This window comes from Ictidomys tridecemlineatus, unplaced genomic scaffold (assembly GCF_052094955.1).
Source record: "Ictidomys tridecemlineatus isolate mIctTri1 unplaced genomic scaffold, mIctTri1.hap1 Scaffold_36, whole genome shotgun sequence".
NCBI classification, from domain to species: Eukaryota; Metazoa; Chordata; class Mammalia; order Rodentia; family Sciuridae; genus Ictidomys; species Ictidomys tridecemlineatus.
Window position 1 is genome coordinate 279,773 of NW_027522439.1, and position 17,565 is coordinate 297,337.

General features: G+C 34.4%; 1 protein-coding gene across 1 annotated transcript in view; it reads right to left on the reverse strand.

Annotated features, from left to right (window-relative positions):
• LOC144373347 (adhesion G-protein coupled receptor V1-like) overlaps positions 1-17,565 on the reverse strand; it is a 105,410-nt gene that overhangs the window by 82,156 nt on the left and 5,689 nt on the right. Inside the window, 7 exon segments of the mRNA XM_078036453.1 lie at positions 2,595-2,720; positions 3,455-3,724; positions 11,634-11,733; positions 12,063-12,209; positions 12,312-12,469; positions 14,227-14,351; positions 15,096-15,271. Of these exon segments, the coding sequence (XP_077892579.1) occupies positions 2,595-2,720; positions 3,455-3,724; positions 11,634-11,733; positions 12,063-12,209; positions 12,312-12,469; positions 14,227-14,351; positions 15,096-15,271 (1,102 nt within the window).

Genomic DNA, 17,565 nt, shown 5'->3' on the forward strand with positions numbered 1-17,565 from the left:
TTCTCATAAAAAGTACCCCAATACTTCTAGAAGAAAGACATAACTCTTTCAAGTCCCCATATGATTTATCTGTTTAATCTTTGGTTACACCCCACACTAATGTCTCCTCCTTGCCTCTTTTGGGTCACACTGGTCTTCCTGGTCCTTCCCTCAAAGCACCACTCACCCTCACCACCTGACCTCTGTACATGCTGCTGCCTTTGCCTGGAGCCCATCTCATGCTCAATTCTTTGTCTCATGAACTCTTACTCAACCTATAGTTCTCAGCTAAATAATTCTTCACTAAGAAAGTTTTCTGGTTCTCTCTTTAGACCAGGTCAGTTTTTCCCCATTTTGTATTATGAAAGTACAATATTCCATTCTTTTTATTTGTTTATGGATAGAAAATTGTGTGCTATGTATGATGTCTCTCTTCCCTACTATGTGCTAAACTTCTTCAGGATAAGGACAGACTATATAATTTTGCTTACCCTTGTTTCCCTAGGTTCTACCTCTGTGCTTGGCACATAATTCGCATGTAAAATACATCTATTAACTAATAAAAAAGAGAAGGGTAAAGGGGAATATGAGTTTATATGTCCTTGTATTCTTTGTTATATTCATTCTTCCCCTTCCATATAAAGAACTCATTACTACCCAATAATCTCTGTCAAGTCATTAATCAGAATAAAATATGTGATCCTTACAGTCATGGCAGCAATCTAATATTTTTAATAAAATATTTGACACATACAAAATAAGAAAGTCCCCGAACATTCGTTAATGCATAATTTCAGCTTTCAGGGGATCTATAATAAGCCTCTCTGAATAATTACCTACAATCTTTTCATACTTCTACAACCTCAAGTCACAGAAACAAAAGAAATAAAGAGACCTCACAATGGGTCCCTTAATAAACCTCTGGCAGAATTTCCCACAAATTCTTTTAGAAAGTTTGCCTATTATATTTTTAAAAAATCTTTAAAGGCAATTCTATAGCTTTAATTAATGGCCCATTCATGCAGCACACTTCATCCTTAATTTATTAGACAACTATTTTCAATAATAATAAGTGCCTCAAGTAGACACAGTTAAGCCATTTGAAAACTTGAGGTATAAGAGAAGCAAAAATTAAAAGGCACAAAATTAAGGGACAACTGAAAAAAGACAAACAAGTATATGATGAAAGAAACATAATTTATTCAGCAAATCCATACTGAGCAAATACGAAAATCAATCAAGCTGTATATCATAAGAGAGTGCAGCAACACAGGACTTGCATCAGTGTGTGGACAATGTAAAGAGATAATCTGAGGAGGGGATAAGGAGAAAACAGAAAGGCACAGGATTTTGACAGCAGAATGAAGACAAGTCTAGAGACCTAAAAGCCATGCCATAGTCCAGATGGAGAGTGGCGGGGTCTGGGAGAATATATCATGGATGCAGAGCTGAGGAGGAAGAAGTGGAAAACACAGAAACGAGATGCAGTGATGTGTGTGTGTGTATGTGTGTGTGTGTGGTGTGTGTGTGTGTGTGTGTGTGTGTGTGTGTATTAGAAATGAGAGGTAAATAAGCTGTGATTCCTGGTTAGTGTTGAGGTGACATAGGGTGACAGTCACAAAGCCTAACAGAGAAAAAAGCAGTCAGGCACCTAAGAGAAAAACTGCAAATATAGACTGTCTCCTATATTTGCACCAAATCCTCCAGTCTTCTCAATATGCTTTACTTTATACGTTTTAACTTTTGTGAGTTAGATTATCTTCAAAAATCAATATCTCTGAAATCCAACCCTCTAACAATCTCTCTATCCATTATTCAATAGTGTCTTCATATTTTTTATTGCTTCTTTACTCAGACATTAAGACTATGAAGTTAGAGAATTCTTCATATCTACATAACAATGACTTACATATATTATTTAATTAGTAAAAGTGTGCTGTTTTATTCATATGGAATTGGTATGTCTCAATCCAACAGCAGGACTGTGATTCATTTGGACTAGCCTGTGTAGCCCCTTGGGCTTGGCTTCCAAGTTCCTCTGGGCACCTCAGCAGCATACATGATGATTCACCAATTGTGTGTTGTCCCTGTACTGTTGACACCTACCCTAAAGGCAACCTGACCAGCTCACATGGCAACTGGACTCAGCTGCTTCTCTTTCTCTACAGCCTGCCCAAGTGATTCCTCCAGACAGCAGATATACTACACATATATCCAACTTTCTGACTTTTCAAAAAATCCTTAAATGCTAATGTTTCCTCTCTTCTTATATATACTTTCATATTTAAATATATATATATATATTTAAATATATATATATATATATTTTAATGTAATTTTCATTTTCTCTAAATAAAAGAGACAAGAGACAAAAGAAGTATCCTATCTTTCTTCTTCATTAACATTTTCCCCTATATTTTAGTCACTTATTCTCAAGGAGCCTTTTGAAATTCTAGGACTTCTGGAAAGATTGTTGTACAGATATTGATTTTATACTCTTTTTAAAATACCCAGGCTCTGGAATGTGACAATTTTATGTCTAATTCAATGAGATTCAAATAATCCTGCTTCACACTGCCTTTAGGATGACTAGTTAGCAGTTGAAAAGTCCTTACCTATTCCAGAGGCTGGCGTGAAGGAATGAATTCTGTTAATGGTAGGAAAATCCAGGGATTGGAAATATCTGAAAGAAGACTGTCCTATCTCCCAGAGGAAAATATCAATGGAATTCTGATCTCCTACAACAATAGAGTAATAATCAAATCTTGAAGTAAAAGTTACAAAAGGAAAATGGCAAAATTGCCTAGTAAGACTATAACAAAATGGTAATTCTAATTTAAGAAACAAATTTCATATGAATCCATTTAGTTCAACAAAAACATAACTTTTTAGATAATGTTTCAAATGTCTTTGCATTTACCACACAAAGTATATATATAATAGTTAGTTAGTTAGTTAGTTAGCTATTGTCCATGACCAAACCATAAAGAAAGAAAAGAAGCAAAATATTTTTTTTTAACATTGTTGAAATTTTATCTAAATTTTGGTAAGCAAAAGAAATCATATGCTTATTTAGAAAACATTTTTGAAACAATATTGTCAAAAGTTGCTGAACACTTTTTATTAGTACTATAAATTATTAATGACACCCCAAACATATTCAGATAAAAGTTACCTGTTTGCACTTGTCTATGAAATCTTCATAGATCATTCTATTCTACCAACCACCCCTTATTTTATTTTAACATAACTTTAAATTGGTGGTTCAGGGCACTACAAGAGTACTGGCATAATGCTTATTTTTTCCTCAAATTGCATTTATACCTGATAATTAACATTATCCCTCAAGAAATAGTCTATGGATTACCTAAAAAAATTGTTACAAGAGCATGTTCATATAAAACAAACATTATGAAGGCTAGACAATTTGGGTAATAACTATAGTTGCATTATAAACACCATGTCATCTTATCTAAAAAGGTATTTTTGGCAAAAATTAAGTAAATATCATCTCCTGAAGACAAAGCTTCAATTTGTGTCGTTCCACTGACTGGCACTTCTTCAAAGTAAATAAATGTGCTGCCAGACCATCTGAATAAAAGGACATATAGCCTGACATTAGCCTGGGAAATTGCTAAGAACAAAGAGTTGCCTCTGTTGAATAAGGCCATGGTCAAAACACCCTGGACAGGAAGATTCTGTTGCAATGCAAAGCTCTGTCCATTCCATCTGAAGACCTGTAGGAAATGTTCAAATATAAAAACCTTCATGACTAGGAATTTAGCACTAGGAAGAATTTAGCCAATGTCACATGTCTATTCTCCTGTATCCTTTTATTTAGTTAGGATGATACTTTTATTAAGTGGGAAAGTACCAAGCCTAATGCCTTCTCCCCTTTTTTATCTCTGTGTGTGTACACACATGCATGCAGAATAAATGAAAGAGAAATTATTTGAAAATAAATCTTAGAAGTTAGTACAAGATCTTCTGATGCTGCACATCATTTCCAATATCTTGATCAACAGCATATAGAGAAATGCCTAAACTATTTTCATCCTCATGGTGGCAATGCATACAAGGCCTCAGGGTAAGTGTTCATAATATTTACAATTAAAAGAAAGTGTATAATTGACCTGGTTTCCTATATAATTTGAGCGCTTTCACAACAAATTATACTTATTCAGGAGATGGAAGATGGTGGAGGAGACAGAAGATAGCGAAGTAAAGGAAAGCTACTTTCTAAGCTGCATCCTGGTGTGGTAGGAGCCCTCTTCAAACAAAGAGGCACAGCACAGCTAGTAGATGTGTGCACATGCAACTCTGTTGAACAATGTGGCGCCTTTAGTAACCAGGTATGCATGTGTTCCCCAGAACAAAGAAAAGCAGTGTAGCACACTAAGCATGCAAACGCCACTCTGCTAACACTCAGAGCACATGTGCAACTCTGCCAACACCCCCAGTGGGCCTGTGCAGCTCTGTCAAAATTTCCTTATAGAATAACCACATGAAGTGTATTTTTCCATACAGGGGAGCAAAGAAGCTAATATGTAACATGGGAAAGGGAGACTAGCAGTGGCTATATAAGGCAAATCCCTGCTGCAATAGGGGCTTGGCTTTTGGATGAAAATCCACCCAGTCTGTCCTGGCACAAAATAAACATTACTCTTATTAACCACCTTGGTGTCATGTCTCTGTGTGTGAACCCCACAACAGTGGCCTGGGACCAAAGAAACAGGTGTACAGCTTCTTAACAAGGTGGGTAAAAGAGGAATTTCAATAAAATTTAACATTAGACACTGAAGTGTCTCAGAGACTCAGGAATTTGGGTACAGTAACTGAACAAGAAGGAATACATTGGAGCAGACCTGGCAGCCCCACCACCTATGCAGAGTCACCACAGACAGAGGCAACAGAACACAGTCTTCATAGAGAGAAACCTGAAATCAAAAATGCTACCTATTCTTAACTGATCCATAGGCTGTACTGCATGCTAATGCTTGAAAAGCACACTCTATATTTCAACTGGTTACGGAGAGATGAGGCAAGTCACAATGTCCTGCACACAGCTTTCCGGGGACCTAGGCTAGGCCAGATGGAAAGTGAGTAAAACAGTGACTACACCCAGAGCAAAGGGAGCCCAATTCACTTGTCCTTTGTCTCAGGCAGCTCATGTGACCAGCTGAAGTCTGAGTTGGCACGGTGAACACACTAAAGGACTAGACCAGAGAAGACAGTGCTCTTGAGCAGCAGTGAGTAAAGGATCAGCAACCCCCTTTCCCATGATTGGATTTTTGGGAGGGTCTTGAGAACCAGACCTGCAGATGACATTGGCTATTGTCTAATCTAGAAGTGGGTCCATCTAGTCTTTCCAAAGAAGCCCCAGCCAACAAAGCCCAGGAGGCCTAATGAGACCTCAGCCTTACCTGCTGGAACTTTCCTCACAGGATGCTGCAGAGGCAGTTCCTTAGGAGTGCACCAAACTGGTCCAGATGGACAAAACACCAGCTGACAGTTTGTCCTAACCCACGCTACCTCATACTAGTGAGAAGGGAAGCTGAGTCTTACATACTACATCAAACAGCTTCAATCTTAGGCTGTTCCAAGTGGCAGCTCAGAGAGCAACACAAAACCAGGAAGGACTAAACAATCCCACCCTTTGCTCTCACTATCTGTATACAACTCAGAAGAATTGAAAAGAAAGACTGTTGACATACACAAAAACCATCCAATGTCATCAATTATTTTGTCTAATTCAATGGAGAAGTGTCCTTCACTATTCATTCTTCATTGCAATTTTTAAAATTTCTTTCTGGGGCTAGGGCTGTAGCTCAGTGGTAGAGCACTTGCCTAGCATGGGTGAGGCAGTGGGTTTGATCCTCAGCACCACAGTAAAAAATTCAATAAAGTTATAAAAAAGTATTAAAAAATTATTTCCATGTGTGCATCATAAACAATATTATAAATCAAATGGATCAAATGTACATCTACAGAATATTCCACCCTATAACAGCAGAATTTATCTTCTCCATTGCACACAAAATTTTTTCCAAAATAGACCATATTCTGGGCCATGAAACAAATCTTAGCAAATACCAAAAAAAAAAAAAAAATCAACATATCCCATGTATCCTATCAGATAATAATGGAATGAAACTAGAATCAAAGCAAGAAAAATAATAGAAACCACAAAAAGCTGGAGATTTAACAATACTCTCTGAAGAAATGAAGAAAATATCAAAGAAGAAATAAGAATAGAAATTAAGAAATTCTTAGGAAAAAAAGAGAAAAAGATACAATAGATCAGAATCTCTGGGACAGTATTAAAATAGTTCTAAGAGGAAAATTATAGCACCACTATAAAATTAAAGAATTGTCAAATAAATATGCTTATGCTTCACCTCAAGGCCTTAGAAAAAGATGAACAATCTAACCCTAAAACCAGTAGAAGACAGGAAATAATTAAGTTCAGAGCCAAAATCAATAAAGGTGAGAATAAGAAAACAATAGACAGGAACAAGAAATAAGATTGACACTTAGCCAAACTAACCAAAAGAAAGAATGAGAAGAAGCAAATCAACAAGATCTGAGTTAAAAAAGGAAATACCAGCAAAGACCCTTTTGAAATCCAGAGAGTTATCAAAACCTGTTTTGAAAATTTGTACTCCAATAAGCTGGAAAATCTTAAAGACACTGACAAATTTCTAGACACATATGGACCTACTCAAATTGAATCAGAAAGATGTATAAAAACCTAAATAGACCAATACTAACTAATGAAACTGAAACAGTAATTAAAAGCCTTTCAAAAAAGGAAAACCCAGGACCTGATGGATTCTCAACTGAATTCTACTAGATCTTTAAAAAAGAACTAATACTCTTTCTTAAATTATTCCATGCAATTAAAAGAGAGGGAACACTCCTAAATACATTTTTAGAAGCTGGTATAACCCTGATGCCAAAACCAGATAAGATGAATCAAGGAAATAAAACTACAGAATAATATCCCTGATAAACTAGATGCAAAATTCCTTAATAAAATTTTAGCAAACACCATTTAAAAACACATCAGAAAAGACAATACACCATGATCAAGTGGGTTTCATTTCAGGAATACAAAGTTGTTTCATCATAAGCAAATCAATAAATGTAATTAATCCTTTAACAGAATTAAGGACAAAAATCATTTGGTCATCTCAATACATGCAGAAAAGGCCTTTGATAAAATTCAACACCGATTCACATGAATAAATGCTGGAGAAGCTAGGATTCAAAAGAACTTACCTAATCATCATAAAGGCCATTTATGACAAACTCAAAGCCAACATCATACTCAGTGGAGAAACACTAAAAGCATTTCCTTTAAAAACAGGAATAACACAAGGCTGTCCACTCTCACCACTCCTACTCAATATAGTCCTCAAAACATGAGCCAGAGCAATCAGGCAACAAAAGGAAATGAAAGGTATACAAATAGGGAAAAAAGACGTCAAACTATTTGTTTGCCAATGATATGATTCTATATCTAGAAGACCTAAAAAAACTCCACTAGACCACTTCTAGAGCTTATAAATAAGTTTAGCAAAGAAGGAGAATACAAGATCACTACTCATAAATCAATAGCTTTCTTACACTCTAACCATAATTCGGCTGAGGAAGAAATGAAGAAAACCATCCCATTTATAATAATATCCAAAAAAGTGTTAAAGAGTTAATCTAAAAAAAAAAGGTAAAAGAACTCAGCAATGAAATTTATAGCACAATGAAGAAAAAAACTGAATAAGACCTTATCAAATAGAAAGACATCCCATGTTCTTGAATAGACAGAATCAATATTGTCAAAATGGCCACAGTACCAAAAGCAATATAGAGATTCAAAGCAATCTCATTTAAATAAAAATGATATTTTTCACAAAATTAGAAAAAAAATTCTTAAATTCATTTGGAATAATAAGAGAAACAAAATAGCCAAAGCAATACTAAGCAAGAGAAGAGAAGCAGGAGGTATCACAATACTTGATCTGAAATTATATTTCAGAGCTATAGCACCAAAACCAGCATGGTATTGGCATCAAAATAGACATGAAAACAAATAAAACAGAATAGAAGACGAAGAGACAAATCCACATACTTACAGCCATCTGACATTTGAAAAATATGTCAAAACTATATTTTAGACAGACAAAAGACAGCCTTTTTAACAAATGGTGCTAGGAAAACTGGATAGCTATGTATAGAAAAATAAATCAGACCCCTCTATTTCACCCTATACAAACCCAAATCAACATGGATCAAATATCGGGAATTAGACCAAAAACTTTACAACTACTAGAAGAAAACATAGGCTCCATAGTCCATCATATAGATGCTGACAAGACCCCCAAAGTGCAAGAAATAAAATGAAGAATAAATGAATGCCATAAAACTAAAAAGCTTGTCTACAGCAAAGGAAACAATTAAGAACATGAATAGAGAGATGACAGAAAGGGAAAGAATCTTGGCCAGCTATTCTTCTGATAGGGGATTAATATCCAGAAGATTAAAAAAACTTAGCACCAAATATAATATAATAATAATAATAATAATAATGCAATCAATAAATGGGCAAAAGATCTAAACAGAAACTTCTCAAAAGATGAAACACAAATGGCCAAAAAATATACGAAAAAAATGTTCAACAGCTATCAGGAAAATATAAATCAAAATTAAAATACAATGTAATCTCAACCCAGTCAGAATGGCACTGCTCAAGAATATGAATAATAATTGCTGGCGATGTTGGGGGGGGAAGGTACACTTGAATATGGTTGATGTGACTACTAAACCACTCTGAAGAGCAGTATGGAGATTCCTCAAAAACCTAGAGATGGAACCACCCTATGACCTAGCTATCCCACTCCTTGGTATTTTTCCAGAGAGACATAAGATTGACACACTGCAGGGATATAGCCACCTCAAAGTGTATAGCAGCAAAATTTCAATAGGTAACTTATGGAATCAACCCAGATGCCAATAAATAGATGACTGGAATAGAATGAAAAAAAAATATATATATATATATACACACACATATACATATACATATATATATATATATATTCTTAATATGTATCACAATTATGATACATACACACACACACAATGGAGTTTTACTCAGCCATAAAAAAAATGAAATGATGGCACTTGCTGGTAAATGGATGAAAATGGAAAATATCATGTTTAGTGAAATTAGCCAAACTCAGAAACTCAAAGTTTATATGCAGAAGCTAGAGTAAAATAAGGAAAGGAGGAGGTAAGGAAAGGATAATACAAATGAATCAAATATTAAATAATAGACAAGTGAAAGGAAGTCTAGCAGAGTGGAGGAAAGGGATGGAGAGGGGAAGGACGATGGAAGGGAAAAAGAGGAGGGAAAAATGGATATCATGAACTAAAATAGATTTCCATGCATGTGTGAGTTTTTCAGGATGAATGCAACTACTATGTATAACTATAAAGCTCTAATTTAAAAAAGAAAAAATAATAATTATGCAGTCAACAGTTAGGACTTTTGAGACAAGCATTAAGCTAGAAGCCTAGGTACACTGACCTCCTCCTTTATCACTCTTATTAACGATGAGGAAAAGGCAAAAACTCACATAGCAATAACTGAATAAATGATGACCATAAATTAAAACTGATACTGAAGCCAAAAGTCAAGATAATATGATGAAAGAAATGTATGTATTAGGGGAATGAAGATAGAAGGAATGACATGACAGTTTCTAAGATACAGATGATTATGATGCTCTGAATAAAAACTAGCCCAGAAAGCTGACAGTGCTAAGAGGTTGAACAGTCAAGACAGGAAAGGGGAACTCATGAAGTATCCTTTCTTGGGTGACCATATAATTACCATTCATGTAGGGGTTCTTTAGAGATTGAAATATTAATAATAATTATACAAGGACATGGCATGATCCAGTGCTATCCTGGGCTAGAAGAAATATGGTTATCCTACATATATAGCATACTAACTAATGCTAAATTTATTATCATTTGGAATCACTAAATTTTTTAAATGAGTAACATGAATCAATATTTTTAAAAGATTACTCCTGCTACCAATAGAGAATGAATCTGAGGAGATCAGAGAACTTCAGAGACTAGCTTGGAGACTAGCAGTTCAGGTAAGAAAAGATAAGAACTAGGCTTAGATGGAGATGAGCTGAGGTGGAAAGAAATGTCTATACTCAAAAATATTATGGAGACACAGATTCAAAAACACTTAATGATCAATTAGATGTGAAAGAAAAAAAGGGGGTAATTCAACAAAATATATCACAGAATTCTCCCTTGAGCACTTGCATTTCTGAGGTTACTATTTCCCGAGATAAAAGAAAATACTCAAACACAAGTTTCATAGAGAAAATTAATTACAGTTCAGCTTGATATACATTATAACACACTCCTAAAATATATTTAAGTGGATGCATCAATAGGCAGTTAGACATTCAAGTCTGGACTACAGAGGAAAGGTTACAGATATGATATGAAAGACATTAGCCTATAGCTGATATGTAAAGCTAGACTAATGTTCCTATGAAGAGCTACAGAACTGATGAAATTTCCCAGAGTAGGTGAAAAGAAAAAAGAAATATGAACTAAAACTGAATTATGGAATACTCTAAGACATATTGATTCAGAAAAGGGAGGAGGAACCAGCAATGGAGACTGAGCAGACAGAGTTCTTAAGAAGGAAAGCCTTGTGGTATCATAAACCAAGAGTAGAGGGGGTTGAGATTTGGGTATGACTAAGTCTCATGCTGGTGGGAAGTTGTATATGACAGTGATAAACATATTCACTGGATTTGGCAATCCAGTCGCCATGGGTGAGCATGAGAAGTAGACAAAGCTAGCTGACACTTCTCTCACAACGTCCTACCACAAAGGAGAGACAATAAATGAAAAAAAAAGAAATTAGAAAGGGAAGAGATCAAGGGATTTTGTTGTAAACTGAACAATTCTCAACTATTTATGCCAACTGTAATAATTTCGTGGAGAAAGAAATGCCAGCTATGGAGGGAATAACTAAACCTTATGAAGGCTGAGGGGCAGCCATGTGAAAGGAAGGACTTCTCCAGAAGGACACTCCTCCGCTGCAGCAGGAGGGAGGGGCAACACTGGCTTTTAAGTGGGATTTTGAATTTGGTGTTGGGAAAATAAGTAATCTCCCTCTAGTGACTTTCATTTCACTGAGGTCATTAGTTGAAAATGAGGCGATAAGAAGCATGTACAGAAGCACGAGAGACAAAAATTATCAATTAAGCATTAAGGAGATTATAAAATGTAGTGTGCTAGAAAAATGTGAAATTTCTGGGGTGATGCTGAGTGCCCAATTGGCAATGTTAATCATGATTTTTTAGTGATACCATCAGTCTAGCTGTGTGATTTTTCTCCATAATGTTTTCCAACTCAATTAAATTCTGATTAAATGTTCATGTTTATGATTACATTTGCTTTGGTTCTTGAAGAACATATAATATTCATAACTGTTGTTTAAAAGTTAATTGGGACCAATCAATATTCATATTCTCCTTTACTACTTTACCACAAACTATGGTTTTCTTTTATACCAAATCTCTAGACCCTACCTCATAACTTTCAACTACAGTATTTTTCGGAATCCTCTCTTTGACTTGCAACAATTAAATAATCTTGACTGTCTGAAGTAAAATATCTTACTTGGGAACTCTCAGAAATAATGACTGTTTGCACCTGCAAGGAAGACAGAAAAGTGGGAATAAAAATTTAAAGAGTTTAAATCAGAAAGGCACTAAATATTATACTAATGAGTTAGTATTTGATGTTTAAGACTCGATGTTTAAAACTATTCTGATCACTAGGTATGCATATATCATAAGCATACATCATTTCAAGTGAAAAAAAATAGCCCCAGGTTAAGATACATGCTACAATTTGTATCAACTTGCAAAAAGTCCTGTTACTCATTAACATAGAATATACATTGTCATCCATTTAGATCAGTCTTACAAATCTGAATTTCTTTTAGGTAAAGCAATATAAAATGAAGATTTTGTTTTTACCAGGAATAACTGGAATCCAGATGTGAAGGTATACACACTGTTAACAGAAGACTTCTCTTCATTTCTTTCTTTATGAGTAATTACAAAGTAGGGGGAAAGTCCAATCTTAAAGGCCTCACAATTTTTAGGATTTTGTATCTTTAAATCCTAGAAAATGAGAATTACAAAAAACAGTTAACTCATAATGTATCTCACATTTACTTGTATATTTTATTTTGTGCACTGTGGAAGAAAATAAGCAATGTTTACCTTTACTGGAATAAAAATCCCTTGCCATCGGTAAATAGTAAATGATGATTTTCTTAACATTATACCATATACTGAATCTTCCAAAGTAAAGAAACACCAGCCAGAAACTGGCTTGTCCAAAAAACTTTGAAATATTGAAAAGACAACATCCATTCTCCCTAAAAACATAAATCATTATTTACCAGTGCATATTTCCTTCTCAAACTTATCTGCTCTAATTTGTTATTTAAACATTGAGACTAATGACTTCAATACAAATGAATTCCCCATGGGGTGTGTGTGTGTGTGTGTGTGTGTGTGTGTGTGTGTGTGTGAGAGAGAGAGAGAGAGAGAGAGAGAGAGAGAGAGAGAGAGAGAGAGAGGAGAGAGAGAGAGAGAGATACAGAGAGAGAGAGAGAGAGAGAGAAAGAAAGAGGCTAGAAAACTTAAAAATAGTAACTTAAAATAACAATTATGGATAACAAAAGGAGTACTAATACTTCACTCTATAGCCATATGAACTTTCCCAAGGTCTATTTAAATATAAATACTTGCTAACTGTAATTTTAAAGGGAAATATGCTAAAACATGTTTTATTTCTTTTTTCCAGCACTGGGGTTTGGACTCAGGACCCTGGGCATGCTAGGCAAGCACTCTGACATTGAGCAATAGCCCCAGTCCATCTCCCACCCTTTAACACACTCTTCTAGTATCTGCAATCTACTGTTTTCTCCTGTATTTCTCACCAGGTCTCCAAATCCCCTTCGTGAGATCACTCTGCTATCCCTAGCCATTCAATCTGATGCTTTTCAATTTTCAGGCTGGGTCTTCTTCCCTTCTCTGTCTAGAGCTCCTCTTCTCAGATTGTTAAATCAATGTCCATGACTTTAAAAACAGTAACACATGTCAGATCCCTAAGTCTATCTTGCAGCAGAGACCTTCCTTTGAGTATAAATGCCTTCTCAAAAGGAACTCAAACTTAACATGTGCTAAAACACATTTATTTTAATTCCCTCGCCAAAACAACACCTAGCCTTCTTTCACATATCTCTTAGTCAGTAGCAAGACACTCTATCCTACCACACAAGCTGAGGAAATAGGAGTCATCTGGGACTCAGCCTCACCCTTACACCCAGTTCATCACCTGCTCTAAACTTCTATCATCTGTTGCCCTTTTGCTCATCTCCATGCATCCTCTCTTCTCTGCTATACCAGCCAATTCTTTTTTAAAAAAAGAGAGAGAGTGAGAGAGGAGAGAGAGAGAGAGAGAGAATATTTAATATTTATTTTTTAGTTCTCGGCAGACACAATATCTTTGTTGGTATGTGGTGCTGAGGATCGAACCTGGGCCGCATGCACGCCAGGCGAGCGAGCTACCGTTTGAGCCATATCCCCAGCCCCCAACCAATTCTTTACACGGTCCTATGAATAACACTAAAAAATGCAAACATGATCATACCATACCATCTTCCCCATGCCTAAACTACTCAAAGGTTTTCCATTAACTCTGGGATAAAAGATTGACATCAATAAAATATTTCTCAAGTTCTTCAATGATCTCTGCATCTCCCCTATTTCTGTACTCCCTATTCACTGAGGTTCTTCAATTATGACATGTCCTTTCATGCCTGAGTTTCCTGCCTCTAAAGCTTCCCCCTCTTGTCTCCCAGGTTCCTCCAACCCAGTTCTTTGCATAATTGATTCCTCCACATTGATTTTTACTTATTTATTTTGGTACACCTTAAATTCTAAGCTCCATGAGCTCAATACCATACCTAGGCACTCAATAAATATTCTTGGATATAGTAATAAAATTAAATATCTGTTTCCCATTTTTAATAAATCCATAAGTTATAATTCATGGAAATAATGTAAATCTTATACATGCAACATTTCTGAGTTACAGCATTTTGTTCTCATAAAAAACTAAACATACTCATGCCAAAGGCTGTTTCAGATATCGTCTCCCACTGCACACTCACAGCTAAATCAATGCCATTAGTAGGCGACACATTTAAGTATACTGTTCTGTTGGTTTCTTCAATATCTATAGAAGTGGCTCTGAAATTGTGGAAAACAGAAAAAGAATATAATTTTTACATATTTAAAATATATGTCACATTACCAGCATATGCTTAATATGCTTCTACATTTATATAACCCAAATGACATGCACAAATTTGATACATGAATATTTTCAAGACAAATGGGTGCTTGAAAATATTCATTTATGGAGTTTTTTTAAAATACAAATGCAACACTCATAATCAGAAAATACTGAAGATCAGTAATTTAACATTACACATTTTAAAACTGTCTTTTTTGAATTTTTCACACATAAATCAAAAACATCTGACAGTAAAAAACAGGAAATTCCTAGTATAGAAATAAAACTAAATCTCTTAAAATACTGTATATAAATATCTGTCAGTTTCCAAAGGAAATTTTATAACTATAATCATTTTAATATGTTTAAAGAGTCATGTATTTGGATTCAGTGACCAAGTATATTTTATATTTTTTCTTGCTTTTTATTTCTAAAATCACAAAATAATGCAGGCCTTTTCCTAGAAGTGTGAACTATGAGAACATAAGAATTCTGATGACACCATTTAGCAGGCCATGGTTAAGTCTTTGATGTTCTCTGTAATAAGAGAGCTTGTGGACTATGGATCTGTCTTCTGGAATTCATTTTAAAAGTCCACTTTACATAATCACACCTCAATTTTCTTTTGCATTTTCTTATGTCAAAAATTATTTCTTTCTTATTTTCAGAAGTTATATTTTCTTATAAATAAATTATACCTATTTTCAATAGCAGAAATACCGAACAGCCCCAAATGGGTCTGATTTTGTAATACTGTTATCAAGGTTTGAACCTGTGCCCCTAGTCTCGCACCTCCCATAGGATTAAACAAGGTGCAAACAAAATGCTCATCCATTTCTGGTTCTGTGTCTAATACAGCAAAAATGTGCAGAGCCTGAAAACAAAATAAAAAAAGTAAAGTTACTAGAATAGAATATATTTGCAAAACACATACAGAGAAATTTAATAAACATTTTAGAAACCAAAATAATGTCTTTCAAAAAACAGCACCTCTTTTTTATTTAATAATGGTCCCCATAATGTGATAGCTACTTTTGGGATTTTCATGTTATTACTTTTGGGAGTTTCAACATTGTGGTACACTACATGGAAGTGTCTAAAAAAATAAATGACATTTTTAAATAACACAGAATAAAATATTAAAATATTAAATTCATGTCCTTTTTGGGATACTTTTTTATCCTGCTCTGGCTATATAACTTCATTAATGTCTTTCTAGTCTAGGATTCACCATTAAAGCCATGGTAGAGGGGCTGGGGTTCTGGCTCAGGGGTAGCACTTCCCTAGCATGTTTGAGGCACTGGATTGAATTCTCAGCACCACATATAAATAAATAAGGGTCCATTGACAATTAAAATATATATATTACAAAAAAGCCTTAGTAGGAACAAATTAGAAACACCCCAAATGTTCATCAACAGGAAAATGGATAAACAAATGGTGATCTGTTCCATAAAACTCTATTCAACAATAAAAAAGGATCAGCTACGCATGTCTGCAACCACACAAAAGAAGCATGAAAGAAGCTAAACACAAAAGAATAGATACTATAAGGCCCTATTTATACAAAGCTCAAGAATCAGCAAAAACGAGTCAATTAAAACATTACAAAGTAGTTTCCTCTTGAAAAGGCAAGACGCAAAAGAGAACCATCTGGGTAACAGTAGTGTTAATATCTTTAATCTGAGTGGAGGTATTATGTTTTGGATATGAAATGTTGTCCAAAGTCTCATGTGCTCAGAGGTAGACTTTTTGGAAAGTGATAAATCATGAGGTCTCTGATCTCATCAGTAGATTAATCCACTGATGGCTGAATGGATTACTTGTATTAAGTGGGTCACAAGGGATAGAGGTTGTCCTGGAAAGGTCTGGGTTCTCTCTGGCACTTTCCTCTTGCTTTCTGTTTTCCCCAGGTGCAATAAGCTGAGCAGCTTTCCTCAACTCCACCCTTCCACCAAGATGATTCTACCTTGGAGCCCAATGACATAGCCTGAATCCTCTGAAACACTAAGTGAAAATAAATCTTTCCCCATTAAGTTGTTCTTATCAGTATTTTGTTCATAGTGATGAAAAGCTGACTAATACAGATCATTATATGTGTGTATACTATGTTTAAAATCATTAATCCATATGTTTGGAATTGGTGCATTTTACTATTTATATGTCAAAATAAAAACGTGGAGCAAAAACAGTTGTGTGAGCCAAAAATATTTAATCCAACTTTCTCTAATGTTTAATTTACCAAATGAACAAAAGTTTTTACTTAAATACACGCCGAGAAAAAGACACAAAATATTACAGTAAAAAAATTTTAAACATTTTAAATTACAAAAAAAAATTATTAAGAGAAAAAATGTGAATAAAGCAATGACAAATTCTAATATACTTCACATTTGAACTTTTGTATTTTTCACAATTTAAGTGTGTCTTTGAAGAAATCAAAGATTTTAAATTTGGAAGAACGTTTAAAAAATGAACAAAAAAATATGTTGAACTTTACAAAAACTTAAAATTGAGAAAGTTATTTGATTGTTAGATAAATTAGTTTAGAGGAAAGGGCTGCAAATATATTTCTTTAAAGCAGTATTTTAGCTAGCTTGAAAAATGTCTAAAGATAATGCGATGAACTAATTTAAACTTCAACTATATTTTTAAAAATAAAGTTTAGTAGGAACAGAAAATCAATATACAGGAATGGAAAATATATAGAAAAATAAGTTGGGAAACTAAACTTATGTAAGGATAGATCACATTTATAATTAATCTCAAATCCAGGATTTTTCTCTTTCAAACACTATTCCTATTCTCAAACAGTTTGAAGCAGAAGTTACATGCTGTTTAATTAAAATATAGCAAAAATAAATGACTGACTGGGGCTGGGAGCTTTTTTTGGCTTATACTTTACATATAAAGTGAAGTATACCATTTAAATAAGTTTGGAATTTAAAATAAAAAAAACAATATGTGTATTTTTATTATTTACATATTTCTCTATTAATAGTAAATTTCTTCAGTTGCCCTCTATACATATTATATAGTACATTAGCACTTGTCACATAATAATCTAATCGTGTCTTTATTTCTCACCTAAGTTGGAAATATCTTTTTCTTTTTTTGAGGATGCAGGAAAAATATTTTGTAAATATTAGAGTTATAAGTTTCATCCTT